This window comes from Heptranchias perlo, chromosome 17, assembly GCF_035084215.1.
Source record: "Heptranchias perlo isolate sHepPer1 chromosome 17, sHepPer1.hap1, whole genome shotgun sequence".
Taxonomy (NCBI): Eukaryota; Metazoa; Chordata; class Chondrichthyes; order Hexanchiformes; family Hexanchidae; genus Heptranchias; species Heptranchias perlo.
The window spans coordinates 7,070,379-7,097,949 of record NC_090341.1 but is presented as its reverse complement, the minus strand read 5'-3'; the positions used below and the strand labels follow the sequence as shown (position 1 = coordinate 7,097,949).

General features: G+C 47.3%; 1 protein-coding gene across 1 annotated transcript in view; it reads left to right on the top strand.

Annotated features, from left to right (window-relative positions):
• The window catches only part of LOC137334354 (collagen alpha-1(VII) chain-like), a 299,572-nt gene that overhangs the window by 68,393 nt on the left and 203,608 nt on the right, over positions 1-27,571 (top strand). Inside the window, exons 12-17 of the mRNA XM_067999062.1 lie at positions 577-723; positions 10,348-10,464; positions 12,121-12,273; positions 14,826-14,957; positions 16,636-16,779; positions 18,930-19,052. Coding sequence (XP_067855163.1) covers positions 577-723; positions 10,348-10,464; positions 12,121-12,273; positions 14,826-14,957; positions 16,636-16,779; positions 18,930-19,052 — 816 coding nt within the window. The remainder of the gene's footprint in view (positions 1-576; positions 724-10,347; positions 10,465-12,120; positions 12,274-14,825; positions 14,958-16,635; positions 16,780-18,929; positions 19,053-27,571) is intronic.

Below are 27,571 nucleotides of genomic sequence, written 5' to 3'. Positions count from 1 at the left end.
CCGTGTCTTCAGCTGCCTGGGCCCCAAGCTCTGGAATTCCCTCCCTAAACCTCTCCACCTCTCTCTCTTCCTTTAAGATGCTCCTTAAAACCTACCTCTTTGACCAAGCTTTTGGTCACCTGTCTTAATATCGTCTTACGTGGCTCACTGTCAAATTTTGTTTGATTATCGCCCCTGCGAAGCGCCTTGGGATGTTTTACTACGTTAAAGGCGCTATATAAATGCAAGTTCTTCATGAGCGCTGGACAGGCTGTTCGAATGTGAGGGGTGTGATTACTGCCCAATCCTGTTTTCACTATTTTCCTGTTAGGATCACAGGATAACAGTCAGGAAGTAGGAAACCCAGCTGATTTCCCCCCTGCCCCCCTCGCTCCTCCTGAGTGCAGGGCAATTTTGCCAACTACTGAGGTCAGGGCGCCATCTCTGGGTGAATCTGAACGCTCTCCTCCTGTGATACTTCTATTTCATTCTTTTTATTTTTCTCTGTTTTTTTTTTGTCGTTCTGTGCACAATAGTGGCAATGTTTGTTGATAAACTTTTTTTTTGACACTCCTTGCTTTATCTGTTTCTCATTAGGAAGGGATGCCCTGACCGTCACTCTTGAACCCACCACTGAATTTTACCATATCCAGGGCCTTCTCCCAGACACCGATTACACGGTAACCATAATGACCTTATACGGAAGAACAGAGGGACCTACTGTGACTGCCAGAGTGAGAACAGGTACCAGACGCGACCGCCTACGGAACGAAAACTTACATAGACCCCCAACTCGACAACATTTACGTAGCGCCTTTCGTGTAACAAAATGGCCTGAAAGCGCTCGACTTGGATGCCAAGCGGGAAGTAGGGCGGGTGATTGCAGCAGAGGGGTTCAGCCAAACACACCATTTACTGCTGTCTATCAGCAGGGCCTCAGTCGTTTTATTGGCAGTTAACGAGGTCAGCTCCCAAGCCACCTCCAGATCTCGAGCTATTTGACTTTGGGCTGGTTCAGGATATCTCTGGTTCTTTGGTGTTTTCCATGAATACGTTGACTGTAATTTTCTCTTTCTGTAAACGACACCCCCCCTTTTCCTCTTTGACCCACCTGGTCTTGGTGCTCAAGCTGCCGACAAAGGGCAGGTGGTTGGTGTGGTCTCAGGCGGCTGACAACCCAGGGGCCGGCTGGAGGTGACTCTCCCTCCTTTTTTTGTTTTGCCTCTCTACTTTCAGGGAGATTCCACCTTGGGGGCTCCGCTCTTAGAATCATGAAGACGGTTGCAAGGAGATTTGAAGGGTACAGATTGAGAGAAATTGTTCTCATTGATGGAAGGATCAAGAACCGGAGGACATAGATTTAAGGTTACAACACGGAAGGAGGCCATTCGGCCCATCGAGTCCATGCTGGCTCTATGCAACAGCAATCCAGCTAGTCCCACTCCCCTGCCCTTTCTCTGTAGCCCTTTCGAGTACTTATCCAATTCCCTTTTGAAAGCCAGGATTGAATCTGCCTCCACCACCCCCTCAGGCAGTGCATTCCAGATCATAACCACTCGCTGCGTAAGAAAGTTTTTCCTCATGTCACCTTTGGTTCTTTTGCCAATCACTTTAAATCTATGTCCTCTGGTTCTTGATCCTTCCACCAATGGGAACAGTTTCTCTCTATCTACTGTCTAGACCCTTCATGATTTTGAATACCTCTATCAAATCTCCTCGCAACCGTCCCTGTTCCAAGGAGAACAACCCCAGCTTCTCCAGTCTATCCACGTAACTAAAGTCCCTCATCCCTGGAATCTTGCGGGCCACAGCCGGCCAGGGCTCGTCCCCGACCTCCCGCGAACCACCTGCCATGCCCAAGCCAGCCGATCTTGTGGAGGCCCTCCCAACCCCGGAGAGCTGCATTGGGAGGCCCGTTTGGCATCTAGAGCGGGCCCGGTTTATGGAAGTAAGGCCCGAATCTCAATTTGGAGCAAGTCTCATGTCAACAACTTCGGGGGACACGTTAAAGGCACGCCACCCACAGTGCACTGGTAAGAGTGTTTAAAATGATTAAAGGATTTGATGGGGTAGATAGAGAGCAACTATTTCCTCTGGTGGGGGGAGTCCAGAACAAGGGGGCAGAACAAGGCCGTTCAGGGGGGATGACAGGAAGCACTTCTTCACACAAAGAGGAGTGGAAATCTGGAACTCTCTCCCCCCAGAAAAGTTGTTGAGGCTGGGGCTCAATTGAAAATTTAAAAACTGAGATTGATAGATTTTTTTTTAGGTAAGGGTATTAAGGGTTACAGAATCAAGGCGGGTAAATGGAGTTTGAGATACAGATCAGCCATGATCTAATTGAATGGCAGAGCAGGCTCGAGGGGCTGAATGGCCTATTCCTGTTCCTACGTTCTGCATCTCCTCACTCAGCACTGTACAGATTGGAAGCTGAGCGGAGTGGGAATTGCAGCCACATTCATCACAAGTCCACGCTTCTCGTCCTCAGTACCGTCGTGTCACTTCTCAGACTTATTTGGATGTGTTTGACTTGCATCTGCCCATTTGTACCTGTGAGACTGCAGCTTCCTCAGCACAACTTTGACTGGCTTGGACAACCAATACTGGCCCCAGTGCTGGACCAACACATTGTATACAAGTTGGTGCTGGTGATATCCCGCGCTGTGAGTTCCCGGTCTCGGCCAGTCCCTCGGGGCAAGAGGTGGACCTCTTTCATTCTTCACCAAGGATCTTGAAACGATGGCACCGTCGACCTTGCCTCAGAAGTCGCTTCCTCCTACACTGCAGAGGAGAGGCGTTGAGGGAGGATGGAGTGTTGGACTGTGCCAAAAGAGGCAGAGGGTTTGAGAAGGATGAGGAGAGATGGGGGAAGCAATGGTCATAGATGCACAGGGTGACCATTGTGACTTTGACCCAGTGCGTTCTCGGTCCTGTGGATGGGGCAGAAGCCGGATCGGATGGGCTGGGATAAGGAACTCTAATAGAGGTGGGAACATAGTTGCAAGACGACATCGCCATCCAGAGGACGGAAATGTTTGATATAGGACGGTAGTTGGGGAGAGTGGAGAGATTTAGGGTGCATTTCTTGAGGAGAGGAATGGTAATGATCGGATTGAAAGAAATCATTGTAGTTCAATGGAATGGTCCCAAAGTTTCAAAATTACCCTACGCTATCCTACATTCTTATAATCTTTGATTTACCTTGGCTTCTTTCTACTCTTTGCAGCCTGCTCCATCAGTCTTGGCCTTTCAATTTGATTTCTCATTGGAAAACAGGTTACAGTGAACTGACAAATGTGTTGGTACAGGTCTGTCAATGATGAAGGGTTTTGATAGAGTGGATAAGGAGAAACGGTTTCCACTGGTAGACAGGTTGGTAAGCAGAGGACACAGATTTAAGATAATTGCCAAAAGAACCAAAGGCGAGATGAGGAGAATTTTTTTTAGGCAGTGAATTGTTATGATCGGGAATGCGCTGCCTGAAAGGGTGGTGGAAGCAGATTCAATAGCAACTTTCAAAAGGGAATCAGATATATGTTTGAAAAGGAAAAATTTGCAGGGCTATGGAGAAAGAGCAGGGGGAGTGGAACTAATTGGATAGCTCTTCCAAAGAGCCGGCACAGGCACGAAGGGCCGAATGGCCTCCTTCTGTGCTGTAAGAGTCTATGATTCTCTGATCCTCTGATTAAACAGCTTCAAGGTTTGGCAGTAAAATGATCAAAGTTTGAACAGTGATCAGTATCCATGCCTTGCAAAGTGGAAACAAAACACACTGCTTGGTCATTGGTCTGGTTTTTTCTTCAGAAAATACTGTGGCTATCCAAACGGCCAGTCAAAAACCAAGATCCTGAAATTCCTGAGGCTGGAGAGGGCGTAAGCCGCATTTACACCCAGGGGAGAGGCTTGGAATATGATGGTCCAGATCCGGGATCTGCCAGGATTCCAGCCCATTTGAACCTGACCTTTCAATTCTGCCCATTTCCCCCCCCTTTCAAGGGGGCCTGTCAAGGGGGATCCCCCATATTTCCTTGGGAAATTCCTCCCTTCACGCAAGGAGTTGCCAACTCAGGTTGGATGTACTCGTGGAGGTTTCATCCCATGACCTCCCGCTTCCAACTGCCCTGCCCCCCACGCTCCCCTCATGGCGCACTGCCTTCTCCACACAAATTTGGGAGTGCTGCTTACAATCCACAGCTGGGGTGAGGGTGGTTAGTGCTGGACAGTGGAGCATTTTTGTCATCCAGTGTCAACATCAAACACTCCCACATCAGCTATCATATAACTACATGCACAATAAAAACCTTCTGTCTCTAAATTGGCCTTGGAGGGTGCCCAGGAGATTAATATTTAAATCCCGGAGACTCCAGGACAATCCTGGAGGGTTGGCAACCCTACTGTATGTGCTTGAAAGGCCTCAGCATGAGTACCTTCTAAACGCCCCAGACCTTTACTAGAGTAAGGTTATCGATCGAAACTCAGGCCGGTTCCAATGAGAGCTGAGCAGCTTAAAAGAAAAGAGAATTACTTTGTCAAAGTTGGGCCTGTGGAGGACACCATTCTGCCTTGGAGAGGTGGATCAGCTGGAACCGGGATGGCTGGGGCTGATGGACCCTTGCGGACGCTGGTGACCCACCCCTCCTAAACCAACGACCCTGTCCCCGGAATTTCCGGGGCCAGGATCCCCAAAAGCTCTATAGTTACATGCACCACCCTGTGTTCTGTCCAGCCATACAAGCCAGGAAGGTCCCAGGGTTGAAATGTGATTCATTTTGATAGGAAGAATGAGGAGAGGCAATATAAACTAAATGGTACAATTTTAAAGGGGGTGCAGGAGCAGAGCGACCTGGGGGTGTATGTGCACAAATCTTTGAAGTTGGGGCAGGATAAGTTGACAAGGTTGTTAAAAAGACACAGGGTTCCTCAGCTTTATAAATAGAGGCATAGAGTACAAAAGCAAGGAAGTTATTCTAAACCTTTATAAAACACTGGTTAGGCCCCAGCTGGAGTATTGTGGCCAATCCTGGACACCGCATTTTAGGAAAGATGCCGAGGCCTTAGGGAGAGGGTGCAGAGGAGATTTACTGGAATGGTACCAGGGATGAGGGACTTCAGTTACGTGGAGAGACTGGAGAAGCTGGGATTGTTCTCCTTAGAGCAGAGAAGGTTACGGGGAGATTTGATAGAGGTGTTCAAAATCATGAAGGGTTTTGAGAGAGTAAATAAGGAGAAACTGTTTCCAGTGGCAGAAGGGTCAGTAACCAGAGGACACAGATTTAAGGTAATCGGCAAAAGAACCAGAGGCGACATGAGGGTGCAGGAACAGAGAAACCTGGGGGTGCACGTACTCAAATCTTTGAAGGACAGGACAGGTTGAGAAGGCTGTTAAAAAGGCATACAGGATCCTTGGCTTTATAAACAGAGGCATAGAGTGCAAAAGCAAGGAAGTTATGCTGAACCTTTATAAAACAATGGTTAGGCCTCAGCTGGAGTATTGTGTTCAATTCTCGGTACTGCACTTTAGGAAGGATGTCAAGGCCTTGGAGAGGGTGCGGAGGAGATTTACTAGAATGGTACCAGGGATGAAGGACTTCAGAGAAATTAGAGAAGCTGGGATTGTTCTTTTTAGAGCAGAGAAGGTTAGGGGGAGATTTAATAGAGGTGGTCAAAATTTTGAGGGGTTTTGATAGAGTAGATAGGGAGAAACTGTTTCCATTGGCAGGAGGTCAGTAACCAGAGGACACGGATTTAAGGTAATTGGCAAAAGAACCAGAGGGGAGATGAGGAGAAATTGTTTTACGCCGCAATTTGTAATGATCTGGAATGAACTGCCTGAAAGGGTGGTGGAAGCAGATTCAGTAGTAACTTTCAAAAGGGAATTGTCTAAATACTTGAAAAGGAAACATTTGCAGGGCAATGGGGAAAGAGCAGGGGGAGAGGGAGTAATTGAATAGCTCTTTCAAAGAGCTGGCACAGAAACGATGGGCCGAGTGGCCTCATTCTGTGCTGTAAGATTCTATGATTGGCCTCCACTTGGTGAGCTCAGCTGGGGGTAGCTGTGCTCCCGGGGCGAGGGAGGGGGGGGGAAGTAATCAGCCAGGGGTTTCTGCCTCAGATCAACGACCCATGGTGGGACGGGGCTGTCAGGCGAGGGCAGAATCAGGTTTGGCCGTGATGCCACCCACGGCCGAAGAGTGCGCTGGCACTCGCTCCCTAGGATCACGCGTTAAGGACGACCGTTCGGGACGAGGGATCGGAAGGCCCGGCGAGGAGTCCGCACCTTCAGAGGAGAAAAGGGAGAACACAAATTTTTTTTTAAAAAAAAGACAACTAAAAGGAATTGGTATTAAAAGGGGTTATGAGTAAGCTTACGGCATGGGAGAGGAGTCATAAAGGCCCGACGAGGCCCAGTGCCAAGTGAGTGAAATGTTGCCTTGTGCAGCGAATTAATTAATGCGCCAAAGGGCCTGGTTGTGCAGGGTAACAGCTTCAGCCCTTTTAACTGAAGAGAAAGGCAATTAGCATGTTTATAGATCTGCTTTTTCTTTTCACAGTGTGAAAGATGTAGCCGATCCTGTGTTTATTTCAGTGAGATCTTTTCGCAGAATTCTGCGACTGGAATTTCAACTGCGGTCACGGGGGTAATTTTAACCCCTAAGAACGGGTGGCGAGTAAAAATAGTTTGCTTTTGGAGCTGGACCGCATCCCAGTTCCAACTCGCCCATTTCCGGGTGTAACCCAGGCACACAATAGACACTTATCTCAACAAAGCATTCTTACTAAATTCTTTCAAAGACATCACCTAGCACTACCGCAGCTAAGCTAGGCGCAGCATTTTAGTTCTAACTGTTTCGTTGCCAGGCAGCGTAATTAAAATTGTGTGTGCACCATATCTCCATGTGCTCTTGCTTGAATCCTCCCTGACCCGTCCATCCTTCCAACAGGACGGAGGGCCTTTTTGCTCATTAGCCTTCAACTGACACTAACTACTCAACTGGAGCTATCCATTGCCATCCCATTTCCTGGGTATCCTTTTACATTTTTTTTCAAATACTTGTAATATTCCCTTTACACCCTTGAACGACCTTAATGGGGGGGGGGGGGCCTTTATGAGCACACGATTCCACCCCCCGCCCCGATTTGCCTCCATGCACTGTGTCCAGGATCGATTCCCCCAATTGTAAATGGCGAGAAATTCTTCTTCATGCTACCCCGTTTCTTTTAACTTTCCCCGCCTTTTCTCCAGTGATAATCCTTTGCCCCCTTGTTACCAGTTCACCAACTGGTTAAAACAATCTTCATTTACCCGTTCAATTTTTTTACTGTTTTACTATTTTGAAAACCTGTATGTGATCCCACATTAAAAGATAAAAGAAAGAACTTGCATTTATATAGCGCCTTTCACCATCTCCGGATATCCCAAAGTGCTTTACAGCCAATGAGGTACTTTTGAAGTGTAGTCACTGTTGTAATGGAGGAAACACTAATTGGCTGCAGCATTTCCCTACATTACAACAGTGCCTACACTTCAAGATTACCCCATTGGCTGTAAAGCACCTGGGGATATCCTGAGATGATGAAAGGCGCTATATAAATGCAAATCGTTCTTTTCCTTCTTTCTCCATTGACTTTAATGGAGAGTAAAATCAGATGGGGTGTAAAAGCAACTTTGCACTAGATCCTGTTGGTTTCCCGAAGGGCGGGTTAGATTAAAATGACCGTCGTTGTCCGGCAGAGTGCTCATGCAAACAAAAATGTCCCCTTCCCCCCAATCTATTTTCAGGGCAGCAGGACAAGCTGTGGCCTTAGGCACAAGGCAAGTCAATGTATTAAAGACATGCTGTGATTGGTGACTCCCGTTTCTCTGAGTGTTCTCGTTGTTCCCTGGTAACAGTGGAGTCTCTTCAGACTCTGCCTCCATGTCGTTCGGAGGACGCGAAGGGCAAATTTAGGACATGTGCCAGGGAATATTTCTTTACAGTGGGCAATCAGTAGGTGGAGGAGTTTGCCAGGAAGAGTCTGCCACGGGCCTGTTTCTTGCTGCAAGGGTTGAATTTCCAGCTCACCTGCCCGCCAAAACCCACCCGGAGTTAAAATTGGGGCCACTCGTGTATTCAGAGCTTACAATTACGTTACCCTTCAGGCTTTTTACTGTGTGTAACCAATTCATCTAAATGCTTTTCAATCTCTGAGTACTCAATTTTCTTTCAAAGTAACCGCAAAAGCTTTTTTTGTTATCTTTGCGTGGTTATTGCACATGAGCCCTGACTAACAGAAAACTGCTCTGCCAAAAAATGATCTGCTTGGAGCTCAATAAACGATAATAAACTGCAGATTAAAAATCAATGCAGAAATTACAATCCATTTCATAGGAACATAGGAACAGGAGTGGGCCTGTTACACCATTCAGTGAGACCATGGCAGATCTGTATCTTAACTCCAGTTACCTGCCTCGGCTCCATGTCCCTTAATGCCTTTGGTTAGCAAAAATCTATCGTTCTCAGATTTAGAATCATCGAATTATAGAATGATACAGCTTACTCTTTGAAAGAGCTATCCACTTAGTCCCACTCCTCCTGCTCTTTCCCCTGCAAGTTTCTCCCCTTCAAGTATTTATCCAATTCCCTTTTGAAAGTTACTATTGAATCTGCTTCCACCGCCCTTTCATGATGTGGAGATGCCGGTGATGGACTGGGGTGGACAAATGTAAGGAGTCGTACAACACCAGGTTATAGTCCAACAGCTTTATTTGAAATCACAAGCTTTCGGAGCTTTCCTCCTTCGTCAGGTGAGTGTAGGAGGATTCCATAAAGGTACAGCATATATAGTCACCTACAGGTACAGCATATATAGTCGTCCTACACTCACCTGACGAAGGAGCAAAGCTCTGAAAGCTTGTGATTTCAAATAAAGCTGTTGGACTATAACCTGGTGTTGTAAGACTCCTTACATTTGACCACCCTTTCAGGCAGTGCATTCCAGATCATAACAACTCGCTGTGTTTAAAAAAAAAAATTCTCCTTATCTCGCCTCTGGTTCTGTTGCCAATTACCTTAAATCCTCTGGTTACCGACCCTTCCGCCACAGCTTCTCCTTATTTACTCTATCAAAGCCATTCATGATTTTGAACACCTCTATCAAATCTCCTCTTAACCTTCTCTGCTGTAAGGAGAACAATCCCAGCTTCTCCAGTCTCTCCACTGTATGTATCTCACTCGCTTAGGAATTCAGTCTAAACAAAGACAATGGAGAATGCCCAACAATAACCGTGTGTGTTACACAGAAACAAATGTGAATGCGACCGAATGGGATGGGCTTGGGGCAGTGGAATTCTGTATAATGGAGGTGAACGTTGGAATTCTATGCAATGCAAGGGAACGGGATGGGGTTTGCACCAATGGAATTTTACAGAATTGAAGCGAATGACGTAGACTTTGGTCCTTTGGAATTCGATACAATAGGAGTGAGTGGAACGGGAAATAAAATCAGAGTCAGCGTTTCAGGTCGATGACCTTTCATCAGAACTGGAAGGTCATCGACCTGAAAGGTTAACTCTCTTTCTTTCTCCACAGATGCTGTCTGACCTGCTGAGTGTTTCCAGCATTTTCTGTTTTTGTTTTGAACTTCCAGCATCCGCAATATTTTGCTTTTGTGAATGGGAATAGAGATTGGTCCTTTGAATTCGATACAATAGGAGAGAATGGGAGTATTTTCATAACAATAGGGATGATCTTCCTCCTGTTGATAATTCGACCAGAAAAGTCAGTGTGGGTACAAAATGTGAAATTTTATTACATACAAATTTTTACACACGCACTCCTGGCATGCAGTCTCAGGCACTAAGAGCACATATCAGGAACTTGCAGGTGTGCCCCCTCCTGATTATCATCTATGGATTTGAAAATTGCTGGGTGGGGTGGAGAGATGTGAGTTTGCTGACTATTTCCTGATGAGTGCTCCCGGTGGGTGAGGCTCCAAGCTGGAAGTGCACATCTCTAAGATCAGAGTGCAGGGGTGTAATGGCTGAAGGCTGTGCCACCCATCGTGGAGTTGGGGGGGGTTGGCGAGATGGGGAGCGCATGTAGACCAGAGTCAGAAGGACAAGAGAGTGTGTAGACCTGGAGAAGGTTGCAGAGGCAATATAAAGCATGAGGATTTGTAAATGAGGACAAGAGTTTTCATTGGCATGGGGAAGGGAACCTAGCAGAAGTCAGCGATGACAGAGGTGATGGGCTTTCGGGATTAAGCGCAGGAAAGGACATGGGTTGAAAAGTTTTGGGAGTTTGGGGTGGACCTAATGTTATTCAGATTTTACCGCGTTTACTTGACATAGCCCTAACAGTTTCTTTCCCCCCCCCCGTTCTCCATGAGATGTGGGAGAAGGTTTGGTTTTAAGGACACTCGCGATTAGTCCCACCGCAATCCGTGTGACATGGAACCTTGAGCATGAAGCCAGCGGATACAGGATAGAGTGGAGGAAAGCTACAGGTAAAACTTCTCAAAACTATGTGTCGGAACGGCCGGGGAAAGGGTGAATGGGACCATGTGAGTGGGTCTGATCACTGGTATGGGGACTGAATGTGGGCACTCATTGCCACTGATAAATGATACCAGGGTGTTGGTCTACATTTACAATAGCCAGTGTCATTCCATCTGCAATCCTATAGTATGCACGAAATGGAATCCAGCTCTGCAAAGAAGATGCAGAGTAGACTGGATGGTGCAGTGGGTGAGACTTGCCATGGTAGTGCAGTGGTTGTGGTAATGGACGAGTAACCTTAGAGGTTATGAGTTCTAATCCCACCATGGCAAATTGTGAGATTGAATACAATAAGTCTAGACAGTAGAAGTGGGCTAACAGCAGAAAAGATGCCAATGAAAACTGCTGGATTGTTGGAAAAACCCAGCTGGATTCATTCATGTCCTTCAGGGAAGGGAGCTTGCTCACCCCTTACCTGGCCTAGTCTGCACTTGATTCATAATTGACTCTTACTGCTCTCTGAAGTAAAGAAAGAACTTACATTTATATAGCCTCTTTCACATTCTCAGGACGTCCCAAATTGCTTCACAGCCAATGAAGTACTTTTTGAAATGTAGTCATTATTGTACTTTAGGCAAATGTGGCAGCCAATTTGTGCACAGCAAGAGCCCACAAACAGCAATGAGATAATTGACCAGGTTACCTGTTTCTCATGGTGTTGATTGAGGAATAAATGTTGACCGGGACAGCTTCCCTGCTCTTCTTCGAATAGGGATCTTTTACAGCCACCCGAGAGGAGGGCAGGACCTCGGTTTAATATCTCATCTGAAAGACGGCACCTCTGACCGTACTGCACTCCCTCAGTACTGCACTGGACCATCAGCCTAGATTATGTGCTTGAGTCTTTGGAGTATGCCTTAAATCTATGCCCTTTCGACTCGAGGAGAGTGCTGCCACTGAATCAATGATTTAGGGCAACTAGGGATGGGCAATAAATGCAGGAATTGCCAGTGTCGCCCATATCCCGATTTTAAAAAAAATTAAAAAGCATCTTCACCTTTGGGGTTTTGGGTTTAATTCCAGCCCAGTCTAATGGGATGAAAGTCTCCATTTCATCCTATTAGTCTGGCTTGGTTTAAAACCCAGAACTGAAAGGCCAGTGCGGAATCAACTACATCACCCACTGTCCTTTACATTTTCTGTGTAGAATTGGATTTAATTTGCTGTAGGATTACAAATCGAATGATGCTGCCTATTGTAAATAAAGACCAACATCCCGGTATCGTTTTACTGCCAGTGGTTAAAACTGCCACCAATTGGCAATCTCGCACAGAGAGGCCAGCTGATGGGCTGGTGTGGGTAATAGGAGGAATATCACGCTTGTATAGTAAGGGGAGCTTCCTGAGGTTGGGCCTGAGGTGCTTATTGGGGCGGAGTAAGTGAGCTCTCCTCCGATGTGCTTGCTGCTGGCACTGGTGGTGAAATGGGATAGTATCCTGTTTTCCCCCAACACGGACATCCTTCGCCCCGATCAGCTCAAAATTCACCAAGAAAAGACAACGTGAAGCGCAGAATTTGACTCTTAAATGTTGGCTTGTAACTCCATTTGTAAATCCGTGGCCTGTAAAAAAAAAATTTTAAAATAATCTTTTTGCTTTTAACAGTCGAACAGACGCAATCCCACAGAGCTGTGCTCCCAGGCACCTCCAACAGCTATGACATTACCAACCTTTCTCCTGGCACCGAGTATGCCATAACTCTCTACACTCTGTACAATGGCAGGGAAGTCGCAACCCCAGCGACCATGTCAAAGACAGGTACGTCCAGAAGGAAACCCTTGCAACGTCAGGGGAAAATCGCGTGGGGTTTCGAAAAGGCGATTGCGCAGATGGCCCGCGACGACAGCTGATCCTTTTGACCCCGAATTGCTGACGCCAGCACGACAGTATCGCGGCTGGTTTGGGTAATGAAAGAAATGTCACGCCTATACAGTGAGCTCTGTTGCACGCGTGTTTGCGCGACGCGTGTTGGTTGCTGGCGCTCTGGGTTTGCCCTTGGCAATGCTTCGGAGTTAGACTTCAGAGTGCTGACCTGACTGGGAAACAACAGGGGTCGATCCTGTACTCCCAGCCAGGGGCAGGGAGCTGCGTCGCCGGTGCGCAGCAGGTGAGTAATTTTAACCGGCGGAAAATCATGGAGGGGGTGGGGGGGTTGGCTACCGACCTGCGATCTCCCACGGTGCATTCCGTGCTAGCCCTGGGCCTCACTGGATCGGCCTGAATGGACACACGCACAAAGTTGCTTCCATGTCATGCCTGTGGCTTCAAATATCTGTCAGAGGAGGTCCCCCTGCAGCCCAAGAAAACGAACAACGCCCTACTGGACCTGCGACCTCAATTAGCCCCTTGACCAGGAGAAATGGCGGCCAGCGATTGGTTGCGCCGCCGGAGCTGACCGCTTACATTTGCCGTCTGCAACGCTTGGCCTCCGGAGGCAGGGAGTGAAACCACCTCACCAGGCGATGTTTCGGTGCCTCTGGAGTGACACATGCTCCCTTTTTCGCACTTTGGACGTATCCCTAATGCCATGCTTACTATCGGAGGCATTCCTGAAGTATCAGTGGAGTACTGTGTACAATTTTGTTCTCCTTACTTAAGAATGGATATACTTGTCATAGAGGGAGTGCAACGAAGGTTCACTGGACTGATTCCTGGGATGGCGGGATTGTCGTATGAGGAGAGATTGAGTAGACTGGGCCTGTATTCTCTAGAGTTTAGAAGAATGAGAGGTGATCTCATTGAAACATACAAAATTCTTACAGGGCTCGATAGGGTAGATGCAGGGAGGATGTTTCCCCTGGCTGGGAGTCTAGAACCAGGGGTCACAGTCTCAGAATAAAGGGTAGGCCATTTAGGACTGAGATGAGGAGAAATTTCTTCACTCAGAGGGTGGTGAATCTTTGGAATTCTCTATCCCAGAGGGCCATGGAGGCTCAGTCATTCAAAACAGAGATCGATAGATTTCTAGATATTAAAGGCATCAAGGGATATGGGGATGGTGCAGGAAAATGGCGTTGAGGTAGAAGATCAGACATGATCTTGTTGAATGGCGGAGCAGGCTCGAGGGGCCGGATGGCCTACTCCTGCTCCTATTTCTTATGTTCTTATGCATCGGAACGTCTTAAACTTTGAATGGATGTCAAGAATTACCCAAAACGAAACATCTCCTTTTTACGTCACTTGTGGGGGGATGAGAGGAATGGGAGAGGAGACTACTGTGGAACAGGCCCGGGAAGGAATGGGTTGTGTTTTGGACGGAGAGGTGGGGAGGATGAGAGAGGGATATGATGACAGGAGTTACAAGGGCAGTCGTGGAGCTTGTAGCCTCTGGACTATTGGCAAAGTAGTTAGTTATAAGAAAATAATAAGAACGTAAGAAATAGGAGCAGGAGTAGGCGATACGGCCCCTCGAGCCTGCTCCGTCACTGAATAAGATCATGGCTGATCTTCTACCTCAACTCCACTTTCCTGCCCTTTCCCCTTATCTCTTGATTCCCTTAGTGTCCAAAAAAATGGACAAAAAATGATCAAAGGACGTGGAATACTGAGCTCTTTTGGCCACAGATCTTCAACATCCTTATTATAGTGAAATGTTACTCTCCCCCAACAAACATTAGTGACATAAAGCAACATGAGTGTGCGATTCATGATCCTGAGAGCATTCACTCTGAAACTACGGTTACTCGCAATTCTCCGACTCGTTACCATCTTGTGTTATATCCTCTGGTTGCCTCTGACACTGGGCGAGAAAATGGGTCAGTGAAGCTTTTGAGTGAGGGGGGTGGAGCGAAAAGGAGCTTTTAATTAAACTGTGTGGCTGATCACTCACAAAACCAGGACACAGGACCGCCTGCCCCAAGTGTGCTCAGATTCATTAATTTATTCATTCAGGTTTCCTATTGCTGGTCAGAGGAAGGGCAAGATATAATTTACATGGTCTGTTTTGTGGAGGAGGGAACATGTGTTGTAATGGATGTGCCTGATAGTTGCTCTGTTGCTGGTGTCATTACTGTAACATACCTTGAGGTGGGAGTGGGGAGCACAGGGCACTGTGTCACATGGACTCCCTGCTGCCCTCAGTTGGCAGTGCGTTGTGTTTAAACTGCCAATTCCCATGTGCGTTCAGACACATCTGGATCAATGTTCTGTCCACACATAGTATAAAAGACATCTGTTAAGTTGTCATGCAGTAGTTCAATAAGACAGTCAATGAGATGCTTAAAAGGGGGCCAGTGGTCTTTGTGAGAAAGGGAGGGGGGAACAAATGGTAATTTTTTTTTATTGTCATCATCATTCTGTTCTATGATTAGTGGAAAAAGAAATCCCTCTGGGCACTGTCGTAAATCTGAGAGCAGTAGAAACAACAGGCAACCGGATCCGGATCAGCTGGACTGGAGTGTCCGGAGCAACAGCATATAAAATCGTGTGGAAAACTCATAATGGTATGTTATAGCGGCTCACCGGGGGGATAAAATCATTGCTAGGGGGCATGAAATAACACTGGTAGAACAGACAAAATAACACTGGTAGAGCAGACAAAATAACATTGATAAAGTAGACAAAATAGCATTGGTGAAGCAGACAAAATAATATTAGTAGAGCAGACAAAATAATATTGGTTGAGCAGACAAAATAATATTGATAGAGCAGACAAAGTAATATTGATAGAGTAGACAAATTAACACTGGTAGAGCAGACAAAATAACATTGGTAGAGCAGACAAACTAACATTGGTAGAGCAGACAAACTAACATTGGTAGAGCAGACAAAATAATATTGGTAGAGCAGACAAAATAATATTGGTAGAGCAGACAAAATAATATTGGTAGAGCAGACAAAATAATATTGGTCGAGCAGTCAAAATAATATTGGTCGAGCAGACAAAATAATATTGGTAGAGCAAACAAAGTAACACTGGTAGAGCAGACAAAATAATGTTGGTGGAGCAGACAAGATAATATCGGTAGGCAGACAGAACTGCGTGCATTGTAATGAAGCCTGCAGTATGGATCTCCATAATGCAAGAGGCATTGCCTACATTGGGGAAATACAAGATTTTCAGTTACAACTCAGCCACATCTCTGAGAGGTCACCTTATGCCAAATACACAAACATTCTCTCTTCACAGCTTGCCTGGCTGTGGGGTTTGGCCTTGGCCTCTCCCCCACCTCTTCATCATCTACATGCTGCCCCTTGGTGATATGAGGTCAGCTTCCACATGTATGTCGATGATACCTAGCTCTACCCCCTCTACCACCTCGATCAACCCCATGCATTAATACATTACAACAAGTGTCAGATACAAAACACGGAACCATAGAAAGTTTACAGCACAGAATGAGGCCATTTGGCCCGTCATGTCTGTGCCGGCTCTTTGCTAGAGCAATCCAAAACTAATCCCACTGTTCCACTCTCTCCCCATAGTCCTCTATCTTCCTCTGCTTCAAATATTTATCTAATTTTTCCTTAATAGGCGCAATGGTCACTGCCTCAACCACTCTCTGTGGCAAAGTGTTCCACACTCCAGCAACCCCCTGTGTAACGGTCTCTCGGTTCATGCACACCCTTCAGTGCCTTTTCATTGAGTGTATGCTCCCAGTCCTTTTTTCTCCCGAGATGGATCGCCTCACCCTTATCCACATTAAATTGCATCTGCCACCTGTACGCCCAATCCAATTACCTATCCATGCCTTCCTGAAGTCTTTTACAGTCCTCCTCACTTTTGAGCAAGTTTCCCTACATCCAAGTCCAAATCTATATATAGCGTGGATCCGGCACTGAGTCTTGGGTACGCCACCTCCAACTCTTCTCCAACCCGAGCAACGCAACAGCCCTGGGCAGGATGATGGCCGGTGACCTCCTGTTGGACTGGTTACTAGGGGTTGTGTAACCCTGCGTGTAAGACGTTGGGTGAGGAGAGGATTGGAGTTTTGTGTGGTGCTCCCCACGTAGCTGAATAGCCTGCAGACAACCATTGCCTACTTCCAGACTCACACGTGAAGGTACCAGAGGTCGGTTGGCATCCTGCAACTGTACCTCAGCAACTCACTGCATTCAGGAGAAGGTCGGATTAAAGGATCGAGGAACACTGTATATTTAACCGGTTCTTCTTCTGTTCAGGTTATGAGACTACCAGAATTGTGTCACATGATACAACCACATTCGACATTGACCGAGTGCAACAAGGGGGAACATACTACTTCAAAGTGTCACCACTTTCTGGAAGCAGAGAAGGAAATTCTGTTAGCATCGTTGTAAGAACAGGTAAGACATGATACTAGCAGCGTGCTAACTCTGAACTTGCTCTTGCTAAGACCATGGTAGACACTCTTGCGTCCCCTAATTGGAGTATTGTGTCCAATTCTGGGCACCGCACTTTAAGAAGGATGTGAAGGCCTTGGGGAGGGTGCAGAAAAGATTTATTAGTATGGTTCCAGGGATGAGGGACTTCAGTTATGTGGAGAGACTGGAGAAGCTGGGGTTGTTCTCCTTGGGACAGAGAAGGTTGAGAGGAGATTTGATAGAGGTGTTCAAAATCGTGAAGGGTTTAGATAAAGTAAATAAAGAGAAACTGTTCCCATTGGCGGAAGAGTCGAGAACCAGAGGACACAGGCTTATGGTGATTGGCAAAAGAACCAAAGGCGACATGAGGAAAAACTTTTTTACGCAGCGAGTTTTTACGATCTGGAATGCGCTGCCTGAAAGGGCGGTGGAAGCAGATTCAATCGTGGCTTTCAAAAAGGAAATGGATAAATACTTGAAGGGAAAAAATTTGTAGGGCTACGGGGAGAGAGCGGGGGAGTGGGACTAGCTGGATTGCTTTTACAAAGAGCCGGCACGGTCTCGATGGGTGGAATGGCCCCCTTCTGTGCTGTAACCATTCTATGATTCTAAGCTGCAAATGCACTGTCCTACTTGCTCTTCCTCCTTCCTACACGTTTACTGTGTTGAATTCAAGATTTGTTGTGGGAGACCGAGGTGGTCTTGTCTCAGGTGCTGTAAACTCATTTTTGGGCCTCGGAGCCTGATGGTAACTGAATGAGTAAATTCGGCAGCTACACTGTAATTGGCCACGTTGCTCCGGTTCTCAATAAGCCTTTTTTGCATTTCCATATCGTTATTCCAATGAGGCTCGAGGAGGAATTTGGGGCGGTCCTCGGAACCCTATCTCCTGGCGCGCGAGGCTAACGCTTTCGAACGTTCGCGCCCGTTATCGGGCGCTATCGAATTTAGGCCCCCCCCCCCGCGTTAAGTGTCAGAAGCCGACCCGTTACTGTAATGTAACAGGTGGACCACCAGAGGCCCTCGGCGAGCTATTTACATGGTCGCACACTCTCTGACGGCAGAAACTTCTAAATCAACAAAATGCCGAATGCTGGCAATCTGAAAGAAAGAGGTCGATTAACATTCCGTTTGTATTTCTCCATCAGAATCTGAAACGTTAGCCTGTCAGACGCTGTTTTCGACCAGTTTTCTCTTCTCAATGTGTTGAATCTTGCTGGGGCACAGTAAACTTCTATGATTCTATAAGTGCAGGCAATTGGGACTAGCTTAGTGGTATAAACTGGGCGACATGGACATGTTGGGCCGAAGGGCCTGTTTCCATGTTGTAAACTTCTATGATTCTATGATTCTACAGTTCCACAGGCACCAAGGGCTGTGATGAGATAGGCTGAGGTTTAAATATTGCAAAGTGCTTATTGCTTATCAAACTGTTTGACAGGATGGGAATATTTTAGAATGAAGCTCGTACACAATTCATATTGAGGATAATAACGCCGTGCTAATTATGTATTTATCAGATATCACAATGTATTTTTTAAGAAAGCCCCGTCCATTGCTTAGACCGAATATTAGAGAAAGACCACAATAATTATCGTGACTGTGGGTTAATCATAGAATCATACAGCACAGAAGGAGGCCATTTGGCCCATTGGGCCTGTGCCTGCTCTTTGAAAGAGCTATCCAATTAGTCCCACTCCCCCAGCTCTTTCCCTGTTGCCCTGCAAATTTTTCTCCTTCAAATATTCATCCAATTCCATTTTGAAAGTTATTTTTAAATCTGCTTCCACCGCCCTTTCAGGCAGTGCATTCAAGATCATAACAACTTTAAGGTAATTGGTACTTTTGCCAATTACCCTAAATCTGTGTCCTCTGGTTACCGACCCTCCTGCCAGTGGAAACAGTTTCTCTCTATCTACTCGATCAAAACCCCTCATAATTTTCAACACCCCTATTAAATCTCCCCTTACCCTTCTCTGCTCTAAGGAGAACAATCCCAGCTTCTCTGGTCTCTCCACGTAATTGAAGTCCCCTCATCCCCGATACCATTCTAGTTAAATATCAGACTTTGCTTATTAAATTAATCCTTGAAATATCTTCTTCCTTTCTTTCTCCACTTGGCGTAACCTAAGATATATCAGTGGGGCGTGTGACGGAGCTGCGCATACTGGAGACACGGAATAACCTGATCATCATAACGTGGAGGGGGCTGCCGCAGGCTACGGCGTACAAGGTCACGTGGAAACGCGCTGACGGTAGGTCTCCTGCTCTTTACATTGTTTTAAAACCTTCTGATACCCCCCGCCTCTGCGCAGTGCCTCGGGAATATTGTTGCTACATTTAAAGGCACTTGTTGCTCGTGTCACAGAAATGATACCTTCCAGATTTCCCTTGTCAGCGGTGGCTCAGTTGGTAATCCTCCAGCGCCCAGTACAGAGGGAGCGCTGCACCGGTGGAGCTGCCGCCTTTCGGATGAGACGTTGAACCGAGGCCCCGTCTGCCCTCTCGGGTGGACGTGAAAGATCCCACGGTGCTATTTTGAAGAAGAGCAGGGGAGTTCTCCCCGGTGTCCTGGCCAACATTTACCCCTCAACCAACATCACTAAAAAGCAGGTTATCTGGTCATTATCACATTGCTGTTTGTGGGATCTTACTGTGCGCAATTTGGCTGCTGTGTTTCCCACATTACAGCAGTGACTACACTTCAAAAATACTTCATTGGCTGTAAAGCGCTTTGGGACATTTTGAGGTCGTGAAAGGCGCTCTATAAATGTAAGTTCTTTTTTTCTTTCAGATTGGGAGAAAGTCTGTGTGGGCGAATATTATTATCAATAATTGTTTGCTATCGATGATTTCCTGTTGCTTCTCCATAACTTATCCTCTGCTGTGCCGAACGTCTCTAAAGCACGTCGAGCTGATCAAAGTTTTATTTCTGCCACCTCTGTTTTCATCTCTTTTCCTCAAGGTGCTGATTCCTTGCTGAGCTAGCAGTGTCCAGTCAACAGTAGCCCCTGACCCTCACTCATGAGGCCACTCGTCACATGTGAGCTGGATAGCAAATGTCAGCAGGCTATTTAGAAGGGGGAGGGCAGTGTAGCCTGGTCGAATCCTGATGGAACACCTTCCAGCAAGGGTGGGGGTGGGGGAGGGGGTGGGGGGTCACTGGATAACGACCAGGAACGGGATGCCTGCCTCATTTTATTTCCACCCCTACAACAACGACAACTTGCATTTATTTAGCGCCTTTAACATAGTAAAACATCCCAAGGCGCTTCACAGGAGCGATTATCAAACAGAATTTGACACCAAGACACGTAAGGAGATATTAGGACAGGCGACCAAAAGCTTGGTCAAAGAGATAGGTTTTAAGGAGCATCTTAAAGGAGGAGAGAGAGGCGGAGAGGTTTAGGGAGGGAATTCCAGAGCTTAGGACCTAGGCAGCTGAAGGCGCATAAGAACATAAGAAATAGGAGCAGGAGTAGGCCATACGGCCCCTCGAGCCTGCTCCGCCATTCAATAAGATCATGGCTGATCTTCCACCTCAACTCCACTTTCCCGCCTGATCCCCATATCCCTCGATTCCCCTAGAGTCCAAAAATCTATCGATCTCAGCCTTGAATATACTCAACAACTGAGCATCCACTGCCCTCTGGGGTACAGAATTCCAAATATTCATGACCCTCTGATGGAAGAAATTTCTCCTCATCTCGGTCCTAAATGGCCGACCCCTTATCCTGAGACTATGCCCCCTAGTTCTAGACTCTCCAGCCAAGGGAAACAGCCTCTCAGCATCTACCCTGTCAAGCCCCCTCAGAATCTTATATGTTTCAATGAGATCACCTCTCATTCTTCTAAACTCCAGAGAGTAGAGGCCCATTCTACTCAATCTCTCCTAGAGTCATAGAGTTATACAGCACGGATAGAGGCCCTTCGGCCCATCGTGTCCGCGCCGGCCATCAGCCCTGTCTACTCTAATCCCATATTCCAGCATTTGGTCCGTAGCCTTGTATGCTATGGCATTTCAAGTGCTCATCCAAATGCTTCTTGAATGTTGTGAGGGTTCCTGCCTCCACAACCCTTTCAGGCAGTGAGTTCCAGACTCCAACCACCCTCTGGGTGAAAAAGTTCTTTCTCAAATCCCCTCTAAACCTCCCGCCTTTTACCTTGAATCTATGTCCCCTTGTTATAGAACTCTCAACGAAGGGAAAAAGCTCCTTAGTATCCATCCTATCTGTGCCCCTCATAATTTTGTACACCTCAATCATGTCCCCCCTCAGCCTCCTCTGCTCCAAGGAAAACAAACCCAATCTTCCCAGTCTCTCTTCATAGCTGAAGCGCTCCAGCCCTGGTAACATCCTGGTGAATCTCCTCTGCACCCTCTCCAAAGCGATCACATCCTTCCTGTAGTGTGGCGACCAGAACTGCACACAGTACTCCAGCTGTGGCCTAACCAGTGTTTTATACAGCTCCATCATAACCTCCTTGCTCTTTTATTCTATGCCTCGACTAATAAAGGCAAGTATCCCATATGCCTTCTTTACCACCTTATCTACCTGTTCCGCCGCCTTCAGGGATCTGTGAACTTGCACACCAAGATCCCTCTGACCCTCTGTCTTGCCTAGGGTCCTCCCATTCATTGTGTATTCCCTTGCCTTGTTAGTCCCTCCAAAGTGCATCACCTCGCACTTTTCCGGGTTAAATTCCATTTGCCACTGTTCCGCCCATCTGACCAACCCATCTATATCGTCCTGCAGACTGAGGCTATCCTCCTCGCTATTTACCACCCTACCAATTTTTGTATCATCAGCGAACTTACTGATCATACCTTTTACATTCATATCCAAGTCATTAATGTAGACCACAAACAGCAAGGGACCCAGCACCGATCCCTGTGGTACCCCACTGGCCACAGGCTTCCAGTCACAAAAACAACCTTCGACCATCACCCTCTGCCTTCTGCCACTAAGCCAGTTTTGTATCCAAAGTGCCAAGGCACCCTGGATTCCATGGGCTCGTACCTTCTTGACCAGTCTCCTGTGGGGGACTTTATCGAAGGCCTTACTGAAATCCATGTATACCACATCCACTGCGTTACCCTCATCCACACGCCTAGTCACCCCCTCAAAAAATTCAATCAAATTAGTCAGACATGATCTTCCCTTGACAAAGCCATGTTGACTATCCCTGATTAATCCTTGCTTCTCCAAGTGGAGACTAATTTTGTCCTTCAGAATTTTTTCCAATAATTTTCCTACCACTGATGTTAGGCTCACTGGCCTGTAGTTCCCCGGTTTTTCCCGACTCCCCTTCTTGAATAATGGTATTACATTAGCGATTCTCCAGTCCTCTGGCACATCCCCTGTGGCCAGAGAGGTTCTGAATATATGTGTCAGAGCCCCCGCAATCTCCTCCTTTGCCTCACACAGTAGCCTGGGATACATTTCGTCCGGGCCTGGGGATTTATCCATTTTTAGGCCTGCTAAAACCGCCAATACCTCCTCCCGCTCGATGTTAATATGTTCGAGTATATCACAGTCCCCCTGCCGTATTTCTATGTCTACATCGTCCTTCTCCATAGTGAAAACAGATGCAAAAAATTCATTTAGAACCCCTCCTACATCTGCCGGCTCCACACACAGATTGCCATTTTTGTCCCTAATGGGCCCTATTTTTTCCCTAGTCATCCTCTTACCCTTAATATACTTATAAAACATCTTAGGATTTTCCTTTATTTTGCTCGCCAGTGTTATTTCATGGCCCCTCCTTGATCTCCTAATTTCTTTTTTAAGTATCCCCCTGCACTTTTTGTACTCCTCTAGGGCTTCCTCCGTCTTTAGCCTTTTGTATCTGCCAAAAGCCCTCCTTTTTTTCCTAATCCATTCTCGTATATCCCCTGACATCCAAGGTTCCCTGGAGTTCTTGGAACCACCCTTGACCTTTACGGGAACATGTTGCCATTGTATGGTCTCAATCTCCCTTCTGAAAGACTCCCATTGCTCCGTTGCGGATTTTCCTACAAGCAGCTGATCCCAGTCCATTTTGGCCAGATCCTGCCTTATCCTATTAAAATCGGCCTTCCCCCAATTTAGAACCTTTATTTCCGTCCCCTCCCTGTCCTTTTCCATGACCACCTTAAATCTCACCGAATTATGGTCACGGTCACTGTCACCAAAGTGCTCACCTACTAGCACTTCTTCCACTTGGCCGGCCACATTCCCTAGAATTAGGTCCAGTACCGCCCCCTCTCTTGTAGGACTTTCTACATGCTGGCTCAAAAAGCTCTCCTGGATGCACGTTAAGAATTTTGTACCCTCTAAGCCTTTTACACTCTGAGTACCCCAGTTAATATTGGGGAAGTTGAAATCCCCCACTATTATTACCCTATTATTTGCACAATTTTCTGAGATTTGCCTACATATCTGTTCCTCTATCTCCCCCTGACTGTTTGGGGGCCTATAGTACACTCCCATCAAAGTGCTTGCCCCCTTTTTGTTTTTAAGCTCCACCCATATGGCCTCATTCGAGGAACCTGCTAATATATCATCCCTCCTTATGGCAGTAATTGATTCTTTAATTAATATTGCGACCCCCCCTCCTCTTATACCTCCCCCTCTGTCTCGCCTGAAGATTCTGTACCCCGGAATATTGAGCTGCCAGTCTTGCCCCTCCCTCAACCATGTCTCTGTGACAGCAACAATATCATACTCCCATGTGTTTATCAACACCTTCAGTTCATCCACCTTATTCGCAAGACTCCTTGCATTAAAATAGATGCCATCCAGCCTTGCCCTCACATATTTGCCCTGTCTTCCAAGCTGACTTGTTTTTTTCTCTATATTTGGCTGCACATCACCCCCGATTGTAGCTCCACTCTGTATCCCATCCCCCTGCCAAGTTAGTTTAAACCCCCCCCAACAGTGCTAGCAAACCTCCCCGCAAGGATATTTGTCCCGCTCTGGTTCAGGTGCAACCCGTCCGACTTGTACAAGTCCCACCTTCCCCAGAAGCAGGCCCAGTGATCCAGGAAACTGAAACCCTCCCTCCTGCACCAACTCTTTAGCCATGCATTCATCTGTTCTATCCTCCTATTTCTATACTCACTAGCCCGTGGCACTGTGAGTAATCCAGAGATTACAACCTTTGAGGTCCTGCTCTTTAATCTGCTACCTAGCTCCCTAAATTCTTGATGCAGGACCTCATCTCCCTTCCTACCTATGTCGTTGGTCCCAATGTGGACCACGACCTCTGCCTGCTCACCCTCCCCCTTGAGAATGCCCTGTAGCCGCTCAGTGACATCCTCATAGGACAACTCTCTCATCCCAGGAATTAATCTAGTGAACCTTCGTTGCGCCACCTCTAAGGCAAGTATATCCTTCCTTAGTTAAGGAGACCAAAACTGTACATAGTACTCCAGACATGGTCTCACCAAAGCCCTATACAATTGCAGCAAGACCTCCTTTCTCTTGTACTCCAACCCCCTTGCAATAAAGACCATCATGCCATTTGCCTTTCGAATTGCTTGCTGTACCTGCATGCTAACTTTCTGTGTTTCGTGTACAAGGACACCCAAGTCCCTCTCAACACCAACATTTAATAGTTTCTTACCATTTAAAAAATACTCTGTTTTTCTATTCTCCCTACCGAAGTGAATAACCCCACATTTCCCTACATTATACTCCATCTGCCACCTTCTTGCCCACTCATATAACCTGTCAATATCCCTTTGCAGCCTCTTTAGGATAAACTTTAACTTAGCGGGGGGATCTCAGCAGGGGGACAATACGTGGATGGGAAACCCGGAAAAAATTTTTTGTGCGTTTTCTCGGCCGATTGCGACTCAATTGAAGGCCCTTAATGTGACTCCCGTGTTTGGCGTCTCCAAGCTGCGCAGCGGGCGTACTGCGCACCTGAATGACGTGCTGGGAGCTGGAGTATTTAAAGGGACATTGCAACCAGGGAGTTAGAGGGAGAAAGAAGCAATTTAAAGAAATGGAACAACAAAGAACAAAGCCAGCACCCTGCTTTACTGACTCCTCACTTGAGTTGCTACTGGCCGGTGTGAGGAGCAGGAGGGAAGTCCTATCCCTGGGGGATAGGAGGAAGCGCCCTGCCTCTGCCACCAAGAAGGCCTGGCTCAAGGGGGCAGAGGAGCTGAGCAGCAGGAGCACCGTGCCAAGGTCGTGGGTGCAGCGCAGGACTGTTCTCTTGAGAACGGAGGGGGTGGGGAGGGGGAGGGGGTGGGGGGTGGGGGGTGAAGCTGGTGGTCGTTCCAGGTGGTCTGAGTACTTGACTATCTTCACTTTGCAGATCTCCCTCTGAGAATCTATCAAATATGAGTGACTCCTTGGCATCACGAGCAGCCAGGTGAGACACTGCTCTGCCGATGGGTTGCCCATCGTCCTCCTCCTCGTCCTCCTCCTCCTCCTCCTCCTCCTCCTCCTCCTCCTCGTCTTCTTCACTGTTGATGGCAGGTGCGGATGCTTCATGTGCACCTGGGACCTCATCCACCTGTAACCCTCTCTGTTCAGCGATGCTGTGCAGGATGCAACACTCGATTATTATTCCACACACCTTCGCTGGTGAGCACTGAAGGGCTCCCCCAGATCGAACCAGGCATCTGAAGCACATCTTGAACATTCCTATGGCTTGTTCATTGACAGACCTGGTGGCGATGCACTGCTGCTGTGCCTCGCTGGTGAGGTTCCTCACAGGTGTCATGAGCCATGTCTGCAGGGGGTATCCCTTGTCTCCAAGGAGCCAGCCCTTAAGTCTGTCTTGTGCTTGGATTCAAGCAAAATGAAGGAATCATGGCAGCTGCCAGGGAATCTGGCGCACACCTGCAGAAACCTCTCCCGGGGGTCGTAAACCAGCTGCGCATTGATGGAATGATATCCCTTTCGGTTGATGAACAGTCCTGGCTCATGTGGAGGTCCTCGGATTGCTACCTGTGTGCAATCAATTGCACTCTGTACCCGTGGGAAGCCAGCCAGAGAGTGGAAACCCACTGCCCTCTCAGTCTGGCTGATGTCGTTGATGGGGAAGTTGACGTAGTCGGATGCCCTGCAAACAAGCCATCTGCGACCTGTCGTATACACTTATGTGACAATTGAGAGATCCTGGCAATGTCACCGGTGGCGCCCTGGAAGGATCCGGAGGTGAAGAAATTGAGGACAGCGGTAATTTTAACTGTGATGGGCAATGCATGGCCACCAGGCCCAGCCAGGAGCAGCGCTGCATGAAGGAGGCTGCAGATGTCTGCGACCACCTGGCGACTCAATCTGAGCCTTCGTAGGCACTGCTGCTCAGAGAGGTCCAAGAAGCTCAGCCTCTGCCTGTAGCCCCTCTCACGAGGGTAGTGCCTCCTGCAACCTCGGTCCCTCCGTTGGTCCCCTCTCTGCTCTTCTGCAGGTCCTTGTGGCGCATCTCCGTCTTGTGGAGCTACAACTCCCAGAACTGCACGCCGTGCCTGCCGCGGATGGTGATGTGCCTCCTCCTCAGATGTACTGTAGAATAAATCGATTGCATCCCCCCCATCCTGATGTTGTCAGTTTGAGGGGGTCCAAAATATGTGTGAACACAAGAATTCTGAGTGTGAACAAAGAAATCTGAGTCTAAACTCAAAGAACTCCCAGCCAAAGGTTTGTCTGAGAGAACTGAGTGCCCTGGTACAAAAACTCACCTTTTCTTCACGTGTCAATCACTGGTTTAAAGGTCCAAATGGGGGCCGGCTGCAACTCGCCTCCGTTTCCATGGCGTGTTTCAGAGGCCACGGGAGACACATTCAGAAACAGTTAAAATGGCTTGTGTAGTTCAAACCACAAAAATTTAACATCCTTCAGTAATTTATTACACAAATTGGGGTTGTATTCTCTAGAGTTTAGAAGGTTAAGGGGTGATCTGATCGAAGTTTATAAGATATTAAAGGGAACAGATAGGGTGGATAGAGAGAAACTATTTCCACTGGTTGGGGATTCTAGGAGTAGGGGGCACAGTCTAAAAATTAGAGCCAGACCTTTCAGGAGCGAGATTAGAAAATATTTCTACACACAAAGGGTTGTAGAAGTTTGGAACTCTCTTCTGCAAACTGCTAAATTTAAATGTGAGATAGATAGCTTTTTGGCAACCAAAGGTATTGAGGGATATGGGCCAAAGGCAGGTATATGGAGTTAGATCACAGATCAGCCATGATCTTATCAAATGGCGGAGCAGGCACGAGGAGTTGAATGGCCTACTCCTGTTCCTATGTTCCTAAATATGCCAGAATAGCTCAATTGGCCCTTTAAATATTAGCCAGCGGGACTTCCGGTTTTCAGAAGTTGCGTCTGGGTCAATCCCGGAAGTTGGCGGGCTGGAGCCGGGATTTGGTCCTGCTTCCGGAACCGACAATTTTCACTGCCCACCTGCCCCCACCCCACCTGTTCTTCACGGTTAAAATTTACCTCTTTGTGTCCTCCTCACAGCTTACTTTCCTACCTAGCTTTGTATCATCAGCAAGCTTGGATACATTACACTCGGTCCCTTCATCTAAGTCATTAATATAGATTGTAAATAGCTGAGGCCCAAGCACTGATCCTTGCGGCACCCCACCAGTTACAGCCTGCCAACCCAACAATGTTAATGTCGTCGATGGGGCAGTTGACGTAGTCGGATGCCCCAGCAAACAAGCCATCTGTGACCTGTCATATACACTTATGTGCAGACGACTGAGAGACAACCCATTTATCCCTACTCTCTGTTTTCTGTCCGTTAACCAATCTTCTATCCATGCAAATAT